Source organism: Meira miltonrushii (genome assembly GCF_003144205.1).
Source record: "Meira miltonrushii strain MCA 3882 unplaced genomic scaffold FA14scaffold_3, whole genome shotgun sequence".
Taxonomy (NCBI): Eukaryota; Fungi; Basidiomycota; class Exobasidiomycetes; order Exobasidiales; family Brachybasidiaceae; genus Meira; species Meira miltonrushii.
In genome coordinates, this window is record NW_020289945.1 from 2,441,096 (window position 1) to 2,458,299 (window position 17,204).

General features: G+C 44.3%; 7 protein-coding genes across 7 annotated transcripts; 3 read left to right on the forward strand and 4 right to left on the reverse strand.

Moving 5' to 3' along the window:
* Positions 1–121: 121 nt before the first annotated feature.
* Positions 122–3,219, reverse strand: FA14DRAFT_156833 (uncharacterized protein; the record flags this gene model as incomplete). Its single annotated transcript, XM_025497860.1, has 2 exons — positions 122–144; positions 192–3,219. The coding sequence occupies 2 exons, from the start codon at positions 3,217–3,219 to the stop codon at positions 122–124; spliced, it is 3,051 nt and encodes a 1,016-aa protein (XP_025354472.1).
* Positions 3,220–3,395: 176 nt separating this feature from the next.
* On the forward strand, positions 3,396–4,795 carry FA14DRAFT_161666 (uncharacterized protein). The gene is made up of 3 exons (XM_025499226.1): positions 3,396–4,577; positions 4,650–4,704; positions 4,773–4,795. Exon 1 carries the CDS (start codon positions 3,418–3,420, stop codon positions 4,426–4,428), a length of 1,011 nt encoding a protein of 336 aa, XP_025354473.1. The 5' UTR covers positions 3,396–3,417; the 3' UTR covers positions 4,429–4,577; positions 4,650–4,704; positions 4,773–4,795.
* Positions 4,545–5,069, reverse strand: FA14DRAFT_124155 (putative NEDD8 precursor-ubiquitin-like protein; the record flags this gene model as incomplete). The annotated part of the gene is made up of 5 exons (XM_025496623.1): positions 4,545–4,577; positions 4,650–4,704; positions 4,773–4,855; positions 4,930–4,961; positions 5,036–5,069. 5 exons carry the CDS (start codon positions 5,067–5,069, stop codon positions 4,545–4,547), a joined length of 237 nt encoding a protein of 78 aa, XP_025354474.1.
* A 230-nt stretch (positions 5,070–5,299) lies between these two features.
* On the forward strand, positions 5,300–6,042 carry FA14DRAFT_173875 (uncharacterized protein). Its single transcript, XM_025500504.1, has one exon. The coding sequence runs from the start codon at positions 5,308–5,310 to the stop codon at positions 5,926–5,928; it is 621 nt and encodes a 206-aa protein (XP_025354475.1). The 5' UTR covers positions 5,300–5,307; the 3' UTR covers positions 5,929–6,042.
* Positions 6,043–6,086: 44 nt separating this feature from the next.
* On the reverse strand, positions 6,087–6,637 carry FA14DRAFT_161667 (uncharacterized protein). Its single transcript, XM_025499227.1, has one exon. The coding sequence runs from the start codon at positions 6,433–6,435 to the stop codon at positions 6,253–6,255; it is 183 nt and encodes a 60-aa protein (XP_025354476.1). The 5' UTR covers positions 6,436–6,637; the 3' UTR covers positions 6,087–6,252.
* A 33-nt stretch (positions 6,638–6,670) lies between these two features.
* On the forward strand, positions 6,671–8,217 carry FA14DRAFT_69974 (uncharacterized protein). The gene has a single exon (XM_025502717.1). The coding sequence runs from the start codon at positions 6,862–6,864 to the stop codon at positions 7,939–7,941; it is 1,080 nt and encodes a 359-aa protein (XP_025354477.1). The 5' UTR covers positions 6,671–6,861; the 3' UTR covers positions 7,942–8,217.
* Positions 7,951–9,730, reverse strand: FA14DRAFT_161669 (putative 6-phosphogluconate dehydrogenase). The gene has a single exon (XM_025499228.1). It carries the CDS (start codon positions 9,590–9,592, stop codon positions 8,114–8,116), a length of 1,479 nt encoding a protein of 492 aa, XP_025354478.1. The 5' UTR covers positions 9,593–9,730; the 3' UTR covers positions 7,951–8,113.
* Positions 9,731–17,204: the final 7,474 nt, after the last annotated feature.

The following is a 17,204-nucleotide window of genomic DNA, read 5'->3' on the forward strand; positions in this document are numbered from 1 at the left end:
GCCATGTTGACGGATCTCATTAATTCGAAGCAAGATTGCGGCACTCGCTCTTCCCGAACGATCCATGACGCCGACGGATCGGTCTATTGAGCTAGCCTGTGAAGATCCCCCGTCTGCTGCTTCAAAGATTGCAGATGCCCAATACTGTACTTCCATCAACAGATTTGCATTTTGTCTGGCTAACGACATACCGAAGTCCAACTGCCAAGCAGCATCCAATAAAACCAAAACAAGCGAAGCACTTGCACCCAAGATTGTCGATCGACTTCCGCCATCGTCTTCTTCATCGTCATCAATCGTAGCATTTTGCGCCAATGAGCTCAAATGAGATCGTGTGATGGTGAGAACCAGCTGCACAACCTCTGGAATCACATCTTGACGGAACCTTGGCTCATTTTGGGCATAGTTGCAAAGCACTGCGATTGTATCGATCAATGATCCCATCATGAAGGGCGAGTCTATGATTCTACTTCCCGAACCTGAATATCGAGATGCACTTCTTCCTGCAAGAGCACTGGAATTTTGAATATGATTCCATAATCTGTTCACTAACGGGAAAATGAAGCACGTATTGGCAACGGATGTGTACGACCCTTGATGCTTCTGCACTTCTACAATTCGAGGTCCTTGCGTTTTTGTCTTTGAATGGGTACCGCTCACCAGTAATGCTTCCTCGTTCCGTATTTCTGGCATTCTCTCTTTGCCTTCCTCACGAGCTCTTTGCATTGCCAATTGTGAGAATTGCTCGGCAAGTTTATTGGCCGTCAAAGCCGGTTTCTGTTGATCCTTTCGGTCGTTTCCAATTCGTGCATTCGTCTTTGTGCCAGTTGCCAATTCTGCCGCTCCAAAAGCCAAAGCGTTCAGCATAGCAATTCGCTGTGCCATTGCGTATTGATGATCAAAATATTGTTCTGCCAAACAAGGTCCAATACGTGTAGGACTAGCAACCACCAAAGCTGTAAGGGCACCGATTCTTCTTTGTTCGAATTGAGAAATTCTAAAATTGTTGTGAATGGACAGCAAAGCCAAGGCCAAATCGATTGCATTCTCTTCTACTTCTCCGCCCCAACCTGCTTTGCGTCGTATCAAATCTTCGCAATACTTCATTCCCATCCGTACACTATCTCTCTCATTCTCCCGAAGGAGAGGGGCCAGCTCGCCGATATATATTGGCGGTCGGAGCTGTTTCTTGCTGGTGGGCGCAGCCATCCCAAAGGCCTTGCCCTCTTCTGTCGCTCCCTCTTGATCGTTCCGAGGACCATCTTCATCGGAGGATGTATCTGACTCAGAAGATGAGCTCTTTTCGTCATCAGAGATAGAGCTGATTAGTTTTCGACTGCCATTGATGTTCGTTAGGGAGGGGATGTCATTCGTTTCCGATTCTGGCTGGAAGTCCTCTTCCCCGTCACTATCTCCATCTAGAAGTTGTATTATGGGTTTACGTGTAGGTGCTGGCTTGCGGGCCGGCAAAGTTCTAGTAGTAGGCCCGCTGGTAGTCTTTGCACGTGGCTTGAAAAGTTGAACTTGAGCTTGTTCTGTGATTGTCTTCAAGTGCAATGATGATAGCATGTTCTCTTTACCCAACTTCACATCCATCTGTCTGCCTTTGAACCCCAGAGCCAAAGACCGTAATACTCTGGCTTCTTCACGTCCTTTTCCCTTTCCTTCCCAGACGCTCTTTCCGAAATTTATACCTTTACCGGCTCGCTCAGACACTGTTTCGGCCAAGAGCATGCCCAATCGTTGGGCAGATGGTGATAGGTGCTTCAAATGCTGTGTAACGCCATTGATGAAGTCAGGAGATGTACTCAATCGTTTGACTGCTTCAGAATCAGAAGGCGCCACATGTATGAGAAGGAGCATGAGCGTTGATAGAAACACTTCTTCATCCAATGAGGCAACCTTTGACTGTTGCGACCAAGCTTTGACCAATTGCAAAAGAAGGCTTTCTCCGTATTGAAAGTTGGTATCGTACTTTAATAAGATGTGTATCAGAATGCGAGCGGTAAGGGGAGACCACGTCGGAAAGCTTGATGAGTTCGGGAACAAGCACGACAAACATCCTACATCAACTTTGGCCTCGCCATCATCTTGGTCAATAGGCAAAAAGATTTCAATGACATTTGCCACGATCAAAGCTGACTCCCACGTAGAAGCTGACAAAAACTCTTTGCCTTCTGCGCCTGGTCGAACCAGTTCCGACCCATTGATAAAACTGGCTTTCCCGTTCTTCTTCAAGACTCGGTCTAGGGCATTGACGAGGGAGATGAGTAAAGCGTTCTGATCATTCTCTTGCATCGACCCAACGATTAGAGGCCATTTTCTGATTTCACCAGTTTCTACCCTGTTAGATATTCGACGAAGGATCGCAGGCCAAACACTGTACGATCTATCTTCCCAGCCTTGTACGTCTTGAAACCATCCTGCACGTAACAATTTGCTGATCACATCCGAGACGAGAAGACGGTCCACATCTCCTTGGACCATCATTCCGACTTCGTCTCCAACCTTTGAGCGTATTCTGGGCAAAGACAGTGTATCTGGGAACTTTCCTTCATATGCATTCGCAATTCGATCCGGCAGTGAGAGCAATTGTCGTATGGAAGAGGTCCACTGCAGCTGCCTTTTGTTAGAAGATACTAGATCTTGACAGGCATGGGCAATACTAAGAAGTGATAATCGATCTACCAGCGATAACAGAATCTTCTGCAATATGTTCCATGTTTCTGGTCTTTGTCGTCTTTGTCCATTTGCATCAGGCAATCGATCGGAGAGTGCTACGCTAACAGTATCCAAGGCACAAAGCTGTATTGCACCAATAGTTGCTCTATCTTCTCTGTTTATTGACATCGGACTGAACCATTGTTGTAAGACGATTTCTAGCAGACCTCGACGTTCCAATACCGTATGCCAATCTGGTATTATTTCTCTCAGAAATTTCGATTGCATGTCCTCAATCCATCGAAAGTTCCTCTTGGCTTCTTCGGGAAGATTTTCTCCCAGATTAAGCCGTTTCCACTGCGAGTGCGTCTGAATGATGTGTGATTGTTCGTCATCTGCATTATAAATTGCTAAACCTAGGACATCGAATGGAGCGAACAGCAGATCCAAGAGAGCATCTTCGTCTTCTATCGGTCTGTCAAGCTTGCCTCGTAGTTGTTGCCATTGTGTGCGCCAAACAGATCGCTGATCATGTTCAGCAATCCCTACATCATTCATATTTCTTTGTCTTGAATCACGCTGATCATTGTTTAGGACAGGGATGAATGCTTCTTTCAAATAAAAAGTCTAATTGTAAAGCGGGGATAAGAAAAACTTAGCGCCGCGTTGAGCACAGACTGTAAAGGTGTGAATGAGAGTAACACGAATCAATCGTTCCTCTTTCGTACAATTCACCATCAACAAGAATCACCGAACATGGCAGCTACAGCAAGCCACTTAACAGCTATGGGCGTACCAGTGATATCCACTGGTCGTCAAGGCTCTAGCTCGATCAACGAATATTCAGTCTTGACACTGGAACGATTATTAGATCGATTAGAGAATCAATTGAAAGAAGGATCACAAGCAAAGACTACCAACACTTGGCAAGCAGCAGGCATTGCAATCGCATTAACACATGCACAAACGATCATAAGCGAATTACAAGCACAACAAGGTTTGAGTTCAACGGTTGCTAGTATGCGATCTCGGCTACAACGTGCGACACAATCTTATGTTCAACTGTATCCATTGGAACAGCAACAGACACAACCACGCACAATGCAGAGGCAGTTCAGTGGATCGTTTCAGACGCAAATGCAGCCTGTGCAAGTTGCTGATACTCGATCATTCTTGCTGCAAGACGATCTCTTGGAAGATAGTGATGACGATTCCGAATTCGAAGATAATGCACTGGATGAGGAGTTGCACAGAGATGTGAAGGACGAAGACAATGTCGCCCTTGGTGGTATCAAGCCAGACGAGAAGGTAGAATCAGAAGAGTTAGGAGAAAAGAATGTTGATGATGGTATGGATGAATATGAAGCAGCTGCGTCTCTACGCAGGAGAAAGAATGCAAACACGCAAGATTCGCTGACAAGAGTAAGCAATACCGAAAACGAAAAAGAAGCACAAGAAGATGCCCCTCCTACCGCCTTGCAATCGGAAAGAAGTGTACAAGATTCTTTGTCGGGCGAATTGTTGCGTATGGCAGGCATTCTGAAAGCTAATTCGATGAAATTTGCTGACGCACTGGAGCGTGATCGAAAAATATTAGAGCAAGCAGATGAGAAACTACAAGGCAATCTGACATTAATGACCCGAACGAGAGGCAAGCTTGGTGATTATAGTCGCAAAGCAAGAGGTATGGGATGGATCACGTTAGGTGCAATTGCCATGGTATGTTCAAGTTGGATAGTAATGTTTCTCCTTATCCGATTGACTTGATCGCTGTGATCTGCATGCATATGTACTATATACCTGAATTATGATTCGTATACGATGATCCTTGCATGGTCTCTATTCTACATTTGGTGTGCTGAGCAGTTTTGTATGAATTCAGATTAAATGCTACCGCCTCTCAATGCAAGGACAAGCTGTGAAAGAAGAAGGGCACGATAATGTCAGCAATCGTTTCATAGAACAACCAATGATGTGGTAATACTCACATGGAGAGTAGATCCACCTTCGATGCCGAAATCTTTTGCTGTTCTATCATCGTGCCTGTGGTTAAAAGAAAGGGAAGAACGTCAGTGGGAGTGTCCCCTCACTTTGTCGGTATAAGTACGAACATTTGCTTTCCACCGAAGATTAAACGTTGTTGAGCAGGAGGAATACCTTCTTTCTCTTCCACCCTTTCCTTGATACGTTGAATCTATGAGATTAGCAAAGAGGTATGCGTGTGTGAGTGAATAGAATAAGAGACCCTCACATCATTCTTTCTCTTACCTTATCTGTTGGCTCGATATCGAGCTCAATCTCTGCGAAAGGAAGAAGTGCCACCGCCATCAGTTATTCGTCCTGCTTTAGAATAAAGGCCGCATTCTCTCCTCACCTTTGCCTGTTAGTGTTTTGACTTTGATAAGCATATTGAAGCAATGTTCAGCTCAGTGTAGTTGATGATATGGTGTCAAATGGATGATCAAAGTGAACAACAATGAAGTTATGTCATTTCATCAATTAGCGTACGCTATGCATTCTACGCCTGGGCCACTACAGAATATCAATGCGAAGGCGCGTTTATAGGAAAATGTTTAAAATTCAAAATGCTAACTTCTTCATTGATGATTTCCACCTTTGTCCAATAACAAATCCCTTCTCGGTGCAATGGAAGCTGCATCAGTTTCGCGAAAGGTTCGGCTGGAGGAGCTGAGAAGGCGAAAAGAAGCATCTTCTGCCGATTCCAATGCCAATCAGGTGAAAGGTGATCATCCAAGATCGATATCGGAGATTAGATTTGACGAAGAAGATGAAAAGATGCAAGATGAAGGGACGGATGTTGAACAACTACGCAAACGTGTTGAAAAATGGTCAACAGCAAAGCTAATACGAAGTTTCAGAGTGCTTGATCGAAAGCAAAGGGTGGATTATACAAGATTAAAAGATACAATTGAAAATATGATCATTGGCATTCAAGAAGGTGTGATTGCAGAACATGAAATCAAAAGAGAACAAGATTTGGACTTACACAACATCGCACCAAAACGACCAAATTGGGATCTTAAACGTGATTTACAAAAAAGACTTGCTAAACTTGAACGAAGAGATAGAGAAGCAAGGTTGATCCTAATAAGACAACGAATTGAAGCAGCATCCAAATCAGCAAATAACAATTCGGGAGAAGCAATGGCTGCCGCTGCTGCTGCTGGCGCTTTAGCAAACAGTGAAGCAATGTTGTCTACAGCTGTTGGACAAGGATCAGAAGAATCCGACAGTGAATCGGATTAGGACCATTGCAATTTTCAGACTTTGTAATACTAGCTGATAACGCAGTTTCTACTCAATTTTTGTTAGATCCTTACTCAGCCGAGAAGTTCCAAGGTATCATTTGTGACACTGGAGCAGCAGGACACTCAACTGTCGGTAAACAGCAAGCCATGGCATACCAACAAGTCAATCCAAAGGCTATAATCAACACTGACTTTGCTGGGTTTGACGGTTACCAAACAATCATACAATGACTTTGAATCGGTGCACAAGACCAATGGAATCGGATTGACGTTTAATCGGTGATTGACCATATTGATTGTCTCTTTCAGAGCGATGCCAAGATCATATCCGATTGCTGCATGGAGTTGGCTTGTCCAAAACATGGAACATGATGTTACCAAAAATGGTCTCGACTGTGATTGCACCAATCGATGAAGTTGGTTCTGCGGGACCAAATGCAATCTTGACTAACCCAGCAAAGTCAGTGTTGATTATAGCCTTTGGATTGACTTGTTGGTATGCCATGGCTTGCTGTTTACCGACAGTTGAGTGTCCTGCTGCTACCTGATTGGTCGATGGAGCGTATGATTACAGAATTGGACAAGCGTTTCCAATCTACGGTTTCTTGCTTTCGCCTGGTCTTGCTCCTTCTTACTATGTTTGCTCATTCTGCAACCTTACTGTACGCACTTGTATTTTATGTATACCATACTCAAAAGATATCATGCATTGATCGATTCTTCAATAAGACGTTGCTCCTAATAAAGCATTACGAGAGCTTGTCAAATTACGCAATACAACGATCGAGAACTCTCGGTACCGCTTTTACCGTTGGGGGCTTATTATTTGGTTGTTCATAAAGGGTGTGCTATTAGGGTTTAACGCACTAAAAGGTGGAGTGCATGCACACAAATTCCAACAACCTTTCTTTCCATCATCATCTTTGTTAAAATGGCACAACTTCGACGAATCAATTTTGATTCAACTTGGTTGTTGACTCTACCTAACCCCGCTGATCATCCAACAAGCACATGCAATCTGTTGATTGATCCTTGGTTATCCGATGCAGAACAAATTGATTTAGTGGTTTCGTTTTCAGGTCAAAAACGTCAAACTGCAGCATTGGCATCTTCGATTGGAGAATTGGAAAGTGTGTTAGAACAAGAGAATGTCGCAAATAGTGCATCTGATGATCGTCCACCATCCAACAAGATAGACGCAATCGTCATCAGTCATCCTTTCAGTGATCATTTGCATCCTGAAACACTTACTGATGAACGTGTTGCAGAACGAATTCCGATCTTCGTCACGCAAGATGCAGAAGGTGCATTAAGAAAAGTTCTTGGCAGCAAAGGCAAATCAAACTCGATCACAGTCATCAAAGCAGCCTCTATGGATACGCCACCCGGTTGGATCAGTGAAAAATCAGAAAATAAAAACAGTACACCATTGCCTAACAATATGGAAATCTTACAAGCTTTGCCACAAGAAAAGTTCCTTTACTTTCAAGGACCAGCAGGAATGGCATGGAAGAAGTTACATGGTGGTTTGATCTTCCTGTGGCGATCAACAAATGCGGAGAGTTTGAACTCGATCGTCTATTCTCCACATGGTCTTACGCCCAAGAGTATTCCTACTTGGCTTACGAACAAAGAATTGTCAATTCAACATTGGGCAATCTTGACAATGTTTGATAAGTTAGAATTACCTCATTGGCTATCTGGTACTGTCAATTTGGGTCTTGCCGCTGTATTGGAGATGATACAAGGTGATTCAAACACGAAACCAATATACCCTGCCCGTTATATCATCGATACCCATGGAGAGTTCAAGGATATGCGTGGCCTTATTGCTCGATTGTTACGCAGATATTGGCTGAACACTGATCAATTGATCCAAGATTTCGATGCTGAAAGAGAGGCTACAAGAGCAGAGAAAGCTCAACAAGCAATCGATCAAATAGAAAAGACTGAAAATACCACTTCCAAAGCTACACTCTTGCAAGTTGGCGAATCAGTTTCCTTCACTTAAAACGTTACGACCCTTACACAATTGTACATTACAGCATCCATCACATGTATACCCCAGTCAAATCATATTCGAACTTTCTAAATTCAATTCAGATCATATTTTCTCTAGATACAAATATCCTGATTCCTTAAAGTGCGTGTTGAGTTGTCTGTCATCTTTTAGTAAGAGAAACTTAAGCAGTGTATGTGGAAGCAGACACATTACCACCACGACCGGTCCAGTTAATGTGGATATCAGCTCCAGCCTTGAGGTGATCATTTTCTTTACCGGGCAAAACCTTGAAAGTGTGAGCACCGAACAAATCACGTTGAGCTTGCAAGATGTTAGCAGGCAATCTTTCGGTACGGTAACCGTCAAAGAAGGCCAAAGCGGTAGAGTGAGCAGGTGTTGGAACACCCCACAAGATTGCTTGTGCAACAACACGGCGCCATCCTTCTTGTGCATCGTGAATTGCCTTGTTGAAGAAGTCATCGAACAATAAGTTTTCCAATTCAGGGTTCTTGCGGAAAGCGTTTGTGATATCCTTCAAGAAAACACTTCGGATAATGCAACCACCACGCCACATCAATGCAATGCTTGGGTTGTTCAATGTCCAGTTGTATTCCTTGGCAGCTTCACGCATCAACATGAAACCTTGAGCGTAGGAAACAATCTTTGAGGCGTACAAGGCTTGTTCCAAATCAGCAATGAATTGTTGCTTGTTTCCTTCGAATGGCTTGATAGAAGGTCCGTTGATCTTCTTGCTTGCACGGGTACGTTCCTCCTTGAGGGAAGACAAGCAACGTGCGAAGACGGCTTCACCGATCAAAGTGACGGGTTGACCCAAGTCCAAAGCGTTGATTGCAGTCCATTTACCGGTACCCTTTTGACCTGCAGAGTCAAGAATCTTGTCAACCATTGATTCACCGTCAGTGTCCTTGTAACGCAAAACGGTGTAGGTGATTTCGATCAAGAAAGAATCCAAAACACCCTTGTTCCATGTCTCAAAGATGTCAGCGATTTCATCGTTGCTCAAGCGCATACCACGACGCAAGATGTCGTATGCTTCAGAGATCAATTGCATGTCTCCGTATTCGATACCGTTGTGTACCATCTTGACGTAATGACCTGCACCGGTTTGACCGACCCAGTCACAGCATGGTTCACCATCAGATTGAGCGGCAGTCTTTTGGAAAATCTCCTTGATGTGTGGCCAAGCGGCATCTGAACCACCGGGCATGAGAGATGGACCATGACGGGCACCTTCTTCACCACCTGAAACACCTGAACCGACAAAGAGTAATCCTTTCTTTTCGAGAGCTTCACAACGACGGATAGAGTCAGGGTAATGACTGTTACCACCATCGATGATGATATCACCCTTTTCCAAATGAGGAGTCAAAGTATCAATGAAAGCATCAACAGCAGGACCAGCTTTTACCAAGATGATCATCTTACGGGGACGCTTCAATTTGGCAACAAATTCTTCAACAGAGTGAGCACCAACGACTTTTGTTCCTTTGGCTTCGTTGTTGAGGAAATCGTCAACTTTACTTGTTGTGCGGTTGTATGCACAAACGGTGTAACCTTTGTCGTTCATGTTTAAGATCAAGTTTTGACCCATAACGGCCAAACCAATCAAACCGATATCGGCAACAGCTTCAGGAGCCATTTTGTCTTTTTGTTTGGTGGAGGTGGGCAAGAGGTGTTCACGAATACGATCTAAACGTTTGATGAAGGACAGATTGACGATGTATGCGGTTAATGTGAAACGCTACAACGACAAAAAAGTGCACTTTTTGCGAAAAAAGGAGATGGTGATAAGAAGATAAAGAAGGAATCACTCTTGCACCCTCTCCCTTTCTCAATTCATTATCCAATTCAATTTTTGGGAAGTTCGCGCACGTACGCACTGTTACATGAAATTGCCGTGATTTGTTACATCTACTGAGGGAAGATGGGGGGGGGCCAATGTATGCAATCCCAACGCCTTGTAACCAGCAGAGCACAGAGCATACAATAGACGCGTGTGCACTGACAAATTGTTTTTTGGGCTGCTGAAATGCCTCTGCGCACGTATTGGAAGATTGTTTTTGTAAGAACACGTGTAATCTTCTTTTTTTGCTCTGCCTACTTTAAGCACCGTAAGATCAATAGGGTCGGATCTTACTTTCCGAATACGTCATGGCAACAGCAGGAGCCTTCTGTAGCATTTATTATGATGATGACCATTAGAGATGCTAAAAGTGAAGAATGTCGTGGTGGTTAGATGAGATGTGTTAGACAACCTCGCTCCATTTACTGCTGGAATATGTATTTGACCATCTCTTTGGAAGCGCTAAAGGGCGGGAAGATACCTGAATGACATCCAATCGAAAGCTACGGGGAGACTACACTGGTCATAATGAGACATCAAACGAGTAGTTTGTGTTAATCCATGCTAATCTGATGAGAGGTTATTGAGGGCGCTTTGATACTGAAGTAAGGTACATCTTAGTCAACTTTTGTATGAGGCTGAATTTGTTAGCTTTATTACTTTGATTGCCAGACAATCTTACCGATCAAATTTCCAAAGTCATCTCTCAAATGCAACTCCAAGACATTTTCATTACCATATGACGCATACAGTAATTTTATACACTAAAGAGGCTGATTCTATCGGAGCTTAAATCAAACAAAGCAAGACTGATTTTTATTCATTAGACCCACCCACTCTTACGCTAATTTCAAGCCTCAAACGCGGGCCGCATAAAAACAAGATTAAATCGCGTATGCATAGAGACTCGCGTATATGGAGGGAGGCACACATATTAGCATATATAGACATAGGGATTGACCCTATCTTTTAAGAAGAGAATTAATGACATTCAACTGACAATCCATCCTAACAAGTCACCATCATCGTCTTGTTATCGTTGTACTGCAATAGCTCGAAGAAAGCTCGACCAAGCTATTGATCAAGCTACGTCATTGGCGTCGCGGCATCCGCTTTCTTGATATTGATCGACATTCGGAGAATAAAAAGAAATCAATAAAAGCACATCCTTCTTCTTTCGAATCAAACATATAAACAAAAGCATGCTCGGTGTTTCAATTCGACATTCAATATGACTTACATTTCCGATGGACCGGTAAGAAGATCAAATAGTACGCGTATTCCGCCTTCTTATACAAATTCACTTTCAAGAGAAAGAACGGATTCGATTCCTGCATCCAAATCATATGCAATACACAACGACAATCCAAACTCAACCGAAACGCCATTTGCAAACCGTTCAAGCATTTTAGACCATACTCATGCAACAAATCAGTCTGTCAAATTAGGACAAATGTCTCCTACAACTGTCAATCAGGACAACAATGGTTTCACGCGAACGAGATCATTCTTCGATGATAGCTCACTCAACTCTAATCCAGCAGCTTCAAAGCTGAGCGTAAGAAGGGCAAACGGACAAAGAGCCGAATCAGAATCTGTTACTAGTATGCGCAAAAATCAAAATAAACAATTGGCAAGGTTAACATCTCCAACCAAAAGTGCAGATGCTGAAAGCGATCATCTAGAATGGGGAAATCAAGATTTTCATCAGCAAACTGGAAAACCTTCCAAAATCCCTTTTGCGAGCGTTCGTCGTATCTTTCGAGCTCGGTCAAAATCGCAATCGGCACCTTCAAAAGCTTCTTTGATCGCCGACAAAACAAATACAATCAAAGAAGTTGAAGAACCGCCTTCACAAGATTCAAAGACGCAAGACTCAAAGGCAAAGTCGCCATCCAATAAACCTGTCGCTCTACCAACCAATCATAGACGTTCAAAGGATATGTCTGGCAAGCATAGCAGCTTCTTTGGCTTCGGTAGAGCTAAGACACCACCGCGAAGCAGAGTAGATTTGGAAGGAGTAGAGACAGAGATTACACGGATATCTAGTCCTGGAAAGAGACAAGCTCAAGTTCCTCAAATTGCTGAAAGAAAGGTTGAAAAGGATGTAGGCGAAACACAAGACACGACTGGATCATCCAGTGGCATGGAAACGAGTAATACGGGTATATCTGGTCTGCCTCCTTCTTCGGATGGAGTGCCTCCAAAAGTATTTGGTGCATCTGACACACAAGCCAGAATGGATCGATCTCTCACACTACAGTCTCTATCGCCTCATTCGCCAAACCTGGGACGGGGAGGGAGTGTACCAAGTAGCCCTAACGTGACTCCAAGAAGGATGACAACAGATCTTCAACAAGTATCAGGACGAGGATCTCAAACTACGGAAACGCCTACGCCAACAAATGCGCCAGGAAGTCGTGGTCGTGTACTGACAGAAGAGGAGAAAGGAACATTTGACAAAAATGCTTCACCGTCATCGCTTGTTCCACGGATATGGCAAGTGTCACGTAATTCCCGTGCAAGTCTTTTGGATGATAGCCCTACACATGATCAATTCCACTCTAAGATAAGATATGGGTCATCAGCCACTAGTGGATCGGCTTCATCTTTCAGGACGGCTCCTTCTTTCCGCGATGGTGTAACACCTGATCCAAAGCATCCAGCCAACGAAAGCTTGTCAGTATCCACAAAAGGCGCTTTTGATTCATTGAAGTCTATTCCTCGAGCTGCTCCCAGCCCATTGTCGGAATTGATTGAGAATTTGGAACAACGTATTTCGTCTTCTTCCACACCCGTCTCGACGCCCAAGAATCGAGAATTGAATTTGAACAAGGATGCACCGATGCAGAGTGGCACTCGATTTGGTGCATCACCATCTCAGCCTTCAGGGAGACAGCATATGTCTGTGCAATTCCCGTCAACGCATGATACGTCGTTCTCTACATCAATCGATGACGATCAAGACGAAAGTAGTTTCTCACATATCTCACAAGAAACACCTTCTGCCTTAACACCAAAGCGGAATACATTCGGAGGAGACGCATACGATCGCAATAAGTCGCCATATCTCGATACAACCGGTGAATTTGGACACGTTCGTCGAGACGTGAGTGTGCAGGATATCGAAACAAGCTTGGCAGCTGTTGAGGCAGCCCTTCATGATCATATTGTGGAAGGCAGTATGGACGCAAATATTCTACGCCAACACATCTTGTCTCCTTACAATGCTGGGAATATCTCAACTGGCAGCTTTTCAGTCTTCAATGCTAGTAATGCAGGCGTGGATGATACGGAAGCAGGTGCATTGGATGATGAAGCCAGATTGGCCCGGATCACCTTACCGCCTGAACAACATACAGCAATCGTCAATGCCGTCAGGCAAGTGCGCAAAGCCATCAGCTCTTCACAACTTCCACAAATTCCAAATGAGGAAGATTCGGATGTTTCACGTTCGCCAGAGTTTGAAATTGTCCCGGCCATAGTCTCGCCGAATCGAAGCTTTAATAAAGCCGGAAGTGGAGATTTGCTCACGAGCCCTGCCAATGTTCAACGATCGTCTTCGCAAAGTCAACGATCTCCTGCGTTGCGTGAATCAACCCCTATGCGTGCAGCCCGTGTGAGACAAGAATCGATGCAAGATGTTGAACAAGCTTATGAACGAATGATTGAACTCGTTCGTTCGGCTGCTGGCATTGAGCTAATACCATCACCAATGCCTATCAATCGATCTTGGTCCGGTAGACGTGCAGCTTTGTCACAGCCAACACCTGCTTCGCAAAACACGAATGAGCCTTATGAGCCGAGATCGTCTGCTCTTTCGTATGTAGAAGCAGCTCAAGCATCTCCATCGCAAAGAGTCAGTAGTCAGCAAAAGTATGTTCGGGAAAGGACACAAAGTGCAGCACCTACGCCATTCTCCTATCAGCAAATTCAAAGGCAAAACCTAGCAGATTTGACAGATCGAGGAGGAGCGAACGCACAACCTGCTGTACCACCTCTTCCTCCAATCTCAGCAACATCTTCGCGCTCTGCTCGTCAACAACTTTTACGCGATAGCGATGCTCTATCGAGGTACATGGGACCTTTGCCTGACTTATCGGAAGAAACTTCGGATTCTGCTTTACAAGCGAGTGCTGGCTTACGTGGAAGATCGAGCAATGTCTCTTTGGGATCTTTTGGATCGAGAAGAGCTGCATCTTCCTCACCGCCACGTCTGTACTCTAAATTGGCAAGCTCTCAGGCAGAAGAAGCCACAGCAAACAGATTCGATGTGCCGAAGGATGATATCACCAGTAAAGATGCTCCACACGTATTGCGCAAGTTTGACAATGGTGTTGAGCCTTTATACGCTGGTTTAGGCTCTTCTTCTGCTACTGGATCAGGCGGTGGAACTGGTTCGGGCACTTCGCCATCGATCACCGTCAAAACACAAGGCACTCCTCGATTACCCGATGCTGAAAATCATACAGCCCTAAACAGCGAAGGACGTCCGACGCATGTTCGATCAACATCTCAACAAGTTCAAGATTGGCAAATGCGATCTCGCTTTTCGTCTCCAAGTTCGACAAGATTTCCGACCGAACAACAATCCAAGCGAACCTCAGCTGCTTCTAATGACTCATCTTCTGTTGCAGCAGGTCTACGTTCGATGGCATTGACTGGAAAACAAATCGAAGAACAATTGCAATATCGTAAAACTCGAAATCAAATTGCAAGTCAAGGTTCCGGCTCAGGTGGTGGTGGTGGTGGTAATGGTAGAGGAAGTCATGCTCATACTCATTCCAACTCTTTCACGGGAGGAAATCAATCACCTGCACTTGCCTCGGTCAATGGTAATAACCCTGAAAGCGTTTCGGGATCCTATCGTCGTTCAGGCTCGATTCGTGATTGGGGTCGTTTGGAAGATTTACATCATTCTTCTATACGACCTGCGAGCGGTGCAAGTGGTAATGTGGCCCAACTCACGAAATCGTACCATTCTGCTAGAGGTGGATTTGACAATAGTGAAGGATCAGAAACGGCTAGGTTGGCTTTGTTGAATGGTAGGATTGCCTCACCATCTTCCAGCGTTTCCGCTTTACAGAGACGTCATGCATTGGAGCGTGATAGTCTTTTGGATATGCTGGATCGAACACGAACAGAAGCGTTGGATGTCCGATCAAGGAATGAACAATTGCAATCTGATTTACATCAAGAGGTAACACGTGTATTGGAATTGCAGCGAGAGGTTGAAAGACAAAGAGAACGTGAAGAACAATTGAACAGTCGCGTACAAGCATTGGAAGATGAATTGAAAGCTGAACATGCAGATCGTGTTCGAATTGGCGAATTGTTGGAACGTGTTCAACGTGCGGTAGATGATGCTGCTAACTCGCGTAACGCTGCTAGGAGATCGCATGGAGATGTGGATGATGATGTTATCAGCTCGGCGTATGATGGTGCTGACGAAACGATGGAAATTGTGAACGGCTACGATCATGATTCACAACCCAGAGAGCATGATGAGAGAGCCAGTACAATGGACAGAAATCATTCCAACGAAGAAGATCCAAAACGTGTAAATGCTACCAGCCCCACGAGCAGCAGTTCAGTGAGCATTTTGCAAGAAGATTTATTCCCGATCAAGAGGCGGGTATTTGACCCTATTGGAATCGAAGATGAAATCATTGGAAGAAGACAAGAAGGTCGAAGGATGCAACATGAACCGGGAATGGACCCAATCATGTCCAGTTCGACGATTGATCAGATCGAAGCTCTGCAATCAGAACAAGGACGAGATGGTCTTCATCTAGACCATCAAAGCTACACTGACAATGCAGAGGATGAACAAGAAAACGATCCGAATAACACCTTGAATCCGCCTACATTTGATCGATCTCGTTCACCCAGCCTACGTTCTTATCCATCTGTTCTGGGTTTGAGAACGGTTGATGAACAAGAGATGCGATGGTCTTTGGACAAAGAGCAACCATTACAGTTCTCACACGATAGCGCTTCTCCACCCGAAAATGAGAAGCTCAACGAGATCTCTGAAAGCGATAGACATCCTAGTCAAGTCGATGAAGATACTGAAAGTCATGGCCATGGCACACATGCACGCATAGCATCCTCTGAAGATGGGAGCGTTGCCGAAGATGGTTCAAGACCTTCAGTGTTCAGAAAACGTCCGTCTGATCAAGGATCGAGCAAGTTGCCAGTGTTGTCTAAATCGCTTACTGGAATGAGTAAATCTACCAGTGGTGCATCTACAATTATGCCATCCGTTTCTACTTCTTCATCTTTAGTCTTGGATGGAAAAGGTCGCTATCCTGCTCATAATCCCGTCAATGTTCGATCTCGATTGGCAGAGCGCTTTGGTGGAGGAAAGGATATGTTAAATGCTTCCATTTCATCTTCTTCTTCATCTATCGCTGCTCGAAGTGAGAGAGGGATGGATGAAGGTAGAGAACAAGCATCCAATCAATCTTCTCCTTCTACGCATAGTATTCGATTCCCATCACATGGCAGTCGTACAACAGGAGGCGATACATCTTATACTGCTCAAACTGTAAGCCCGATCGGTTCATTTATTCCCACATTTCCAACGATGTCAAGTGGAGTACGCAGAACGAGCAACAATACAAGCAGAAGTATGAGCGGAAGTGGAATCCCAACATTCAATGGAAACACAAGCATTCGTTCACCAATCTCTTCTCCTTCACGCAAATTGCATGCAGGTCATACACCTATGGCTAAAAAGATGAATTCCAGCGCAAACTCAGCTGGAAACTATTCATCAGCTTCGGCCATGCGAAGTGCAGGAGGATATTATGATACTCGCAGACCAGCAGGATACGACCCTGTTGATTCATCAGTTTTGGATGTTCTAGGGGACGATAGCGCAAATGCTTAGGAAGAAGCCCTTACCTTTCTTTACACACTCTTTATTTCATTACGTGCTTTGCTCAGCTCGATTTAAGCTTTCAAACGTTCCTTGTTACATTGTATTAATAGTGTTGTGCCACCAATATTTGCATTCATTCTTGATTATCTTACACGATTGCGAATATCTAAGCGAGTTGATTTGGTTTATCTTTCTGTCTGTTCCTGAGATAGAATGCCAGAATTCATGTTCCTGCTTTCTCGCAAGATTGTCCGCTTGTCCGTCTGCAAGTAAGCGGGAGCGAAGATTTGATTGGCTTATCATCATGGCCACCCGTTGAAAAGGAATCGGACCATGTGTAAAAAGATAAGTTAATGTGGGGTGCAGCCAATTAGACAAGTTAAATTTGTCATTTAGCTTCATGCCAAGACGCGCAAAAGAACAGTGCTTGGGTGCCTCCTTACCTTCGTACGTGCGTAAAACGAATGGCGCACGCAATGATTCAAATTTCTTTTTGTTCTAATTCATCGGCGCTTTCTCCGA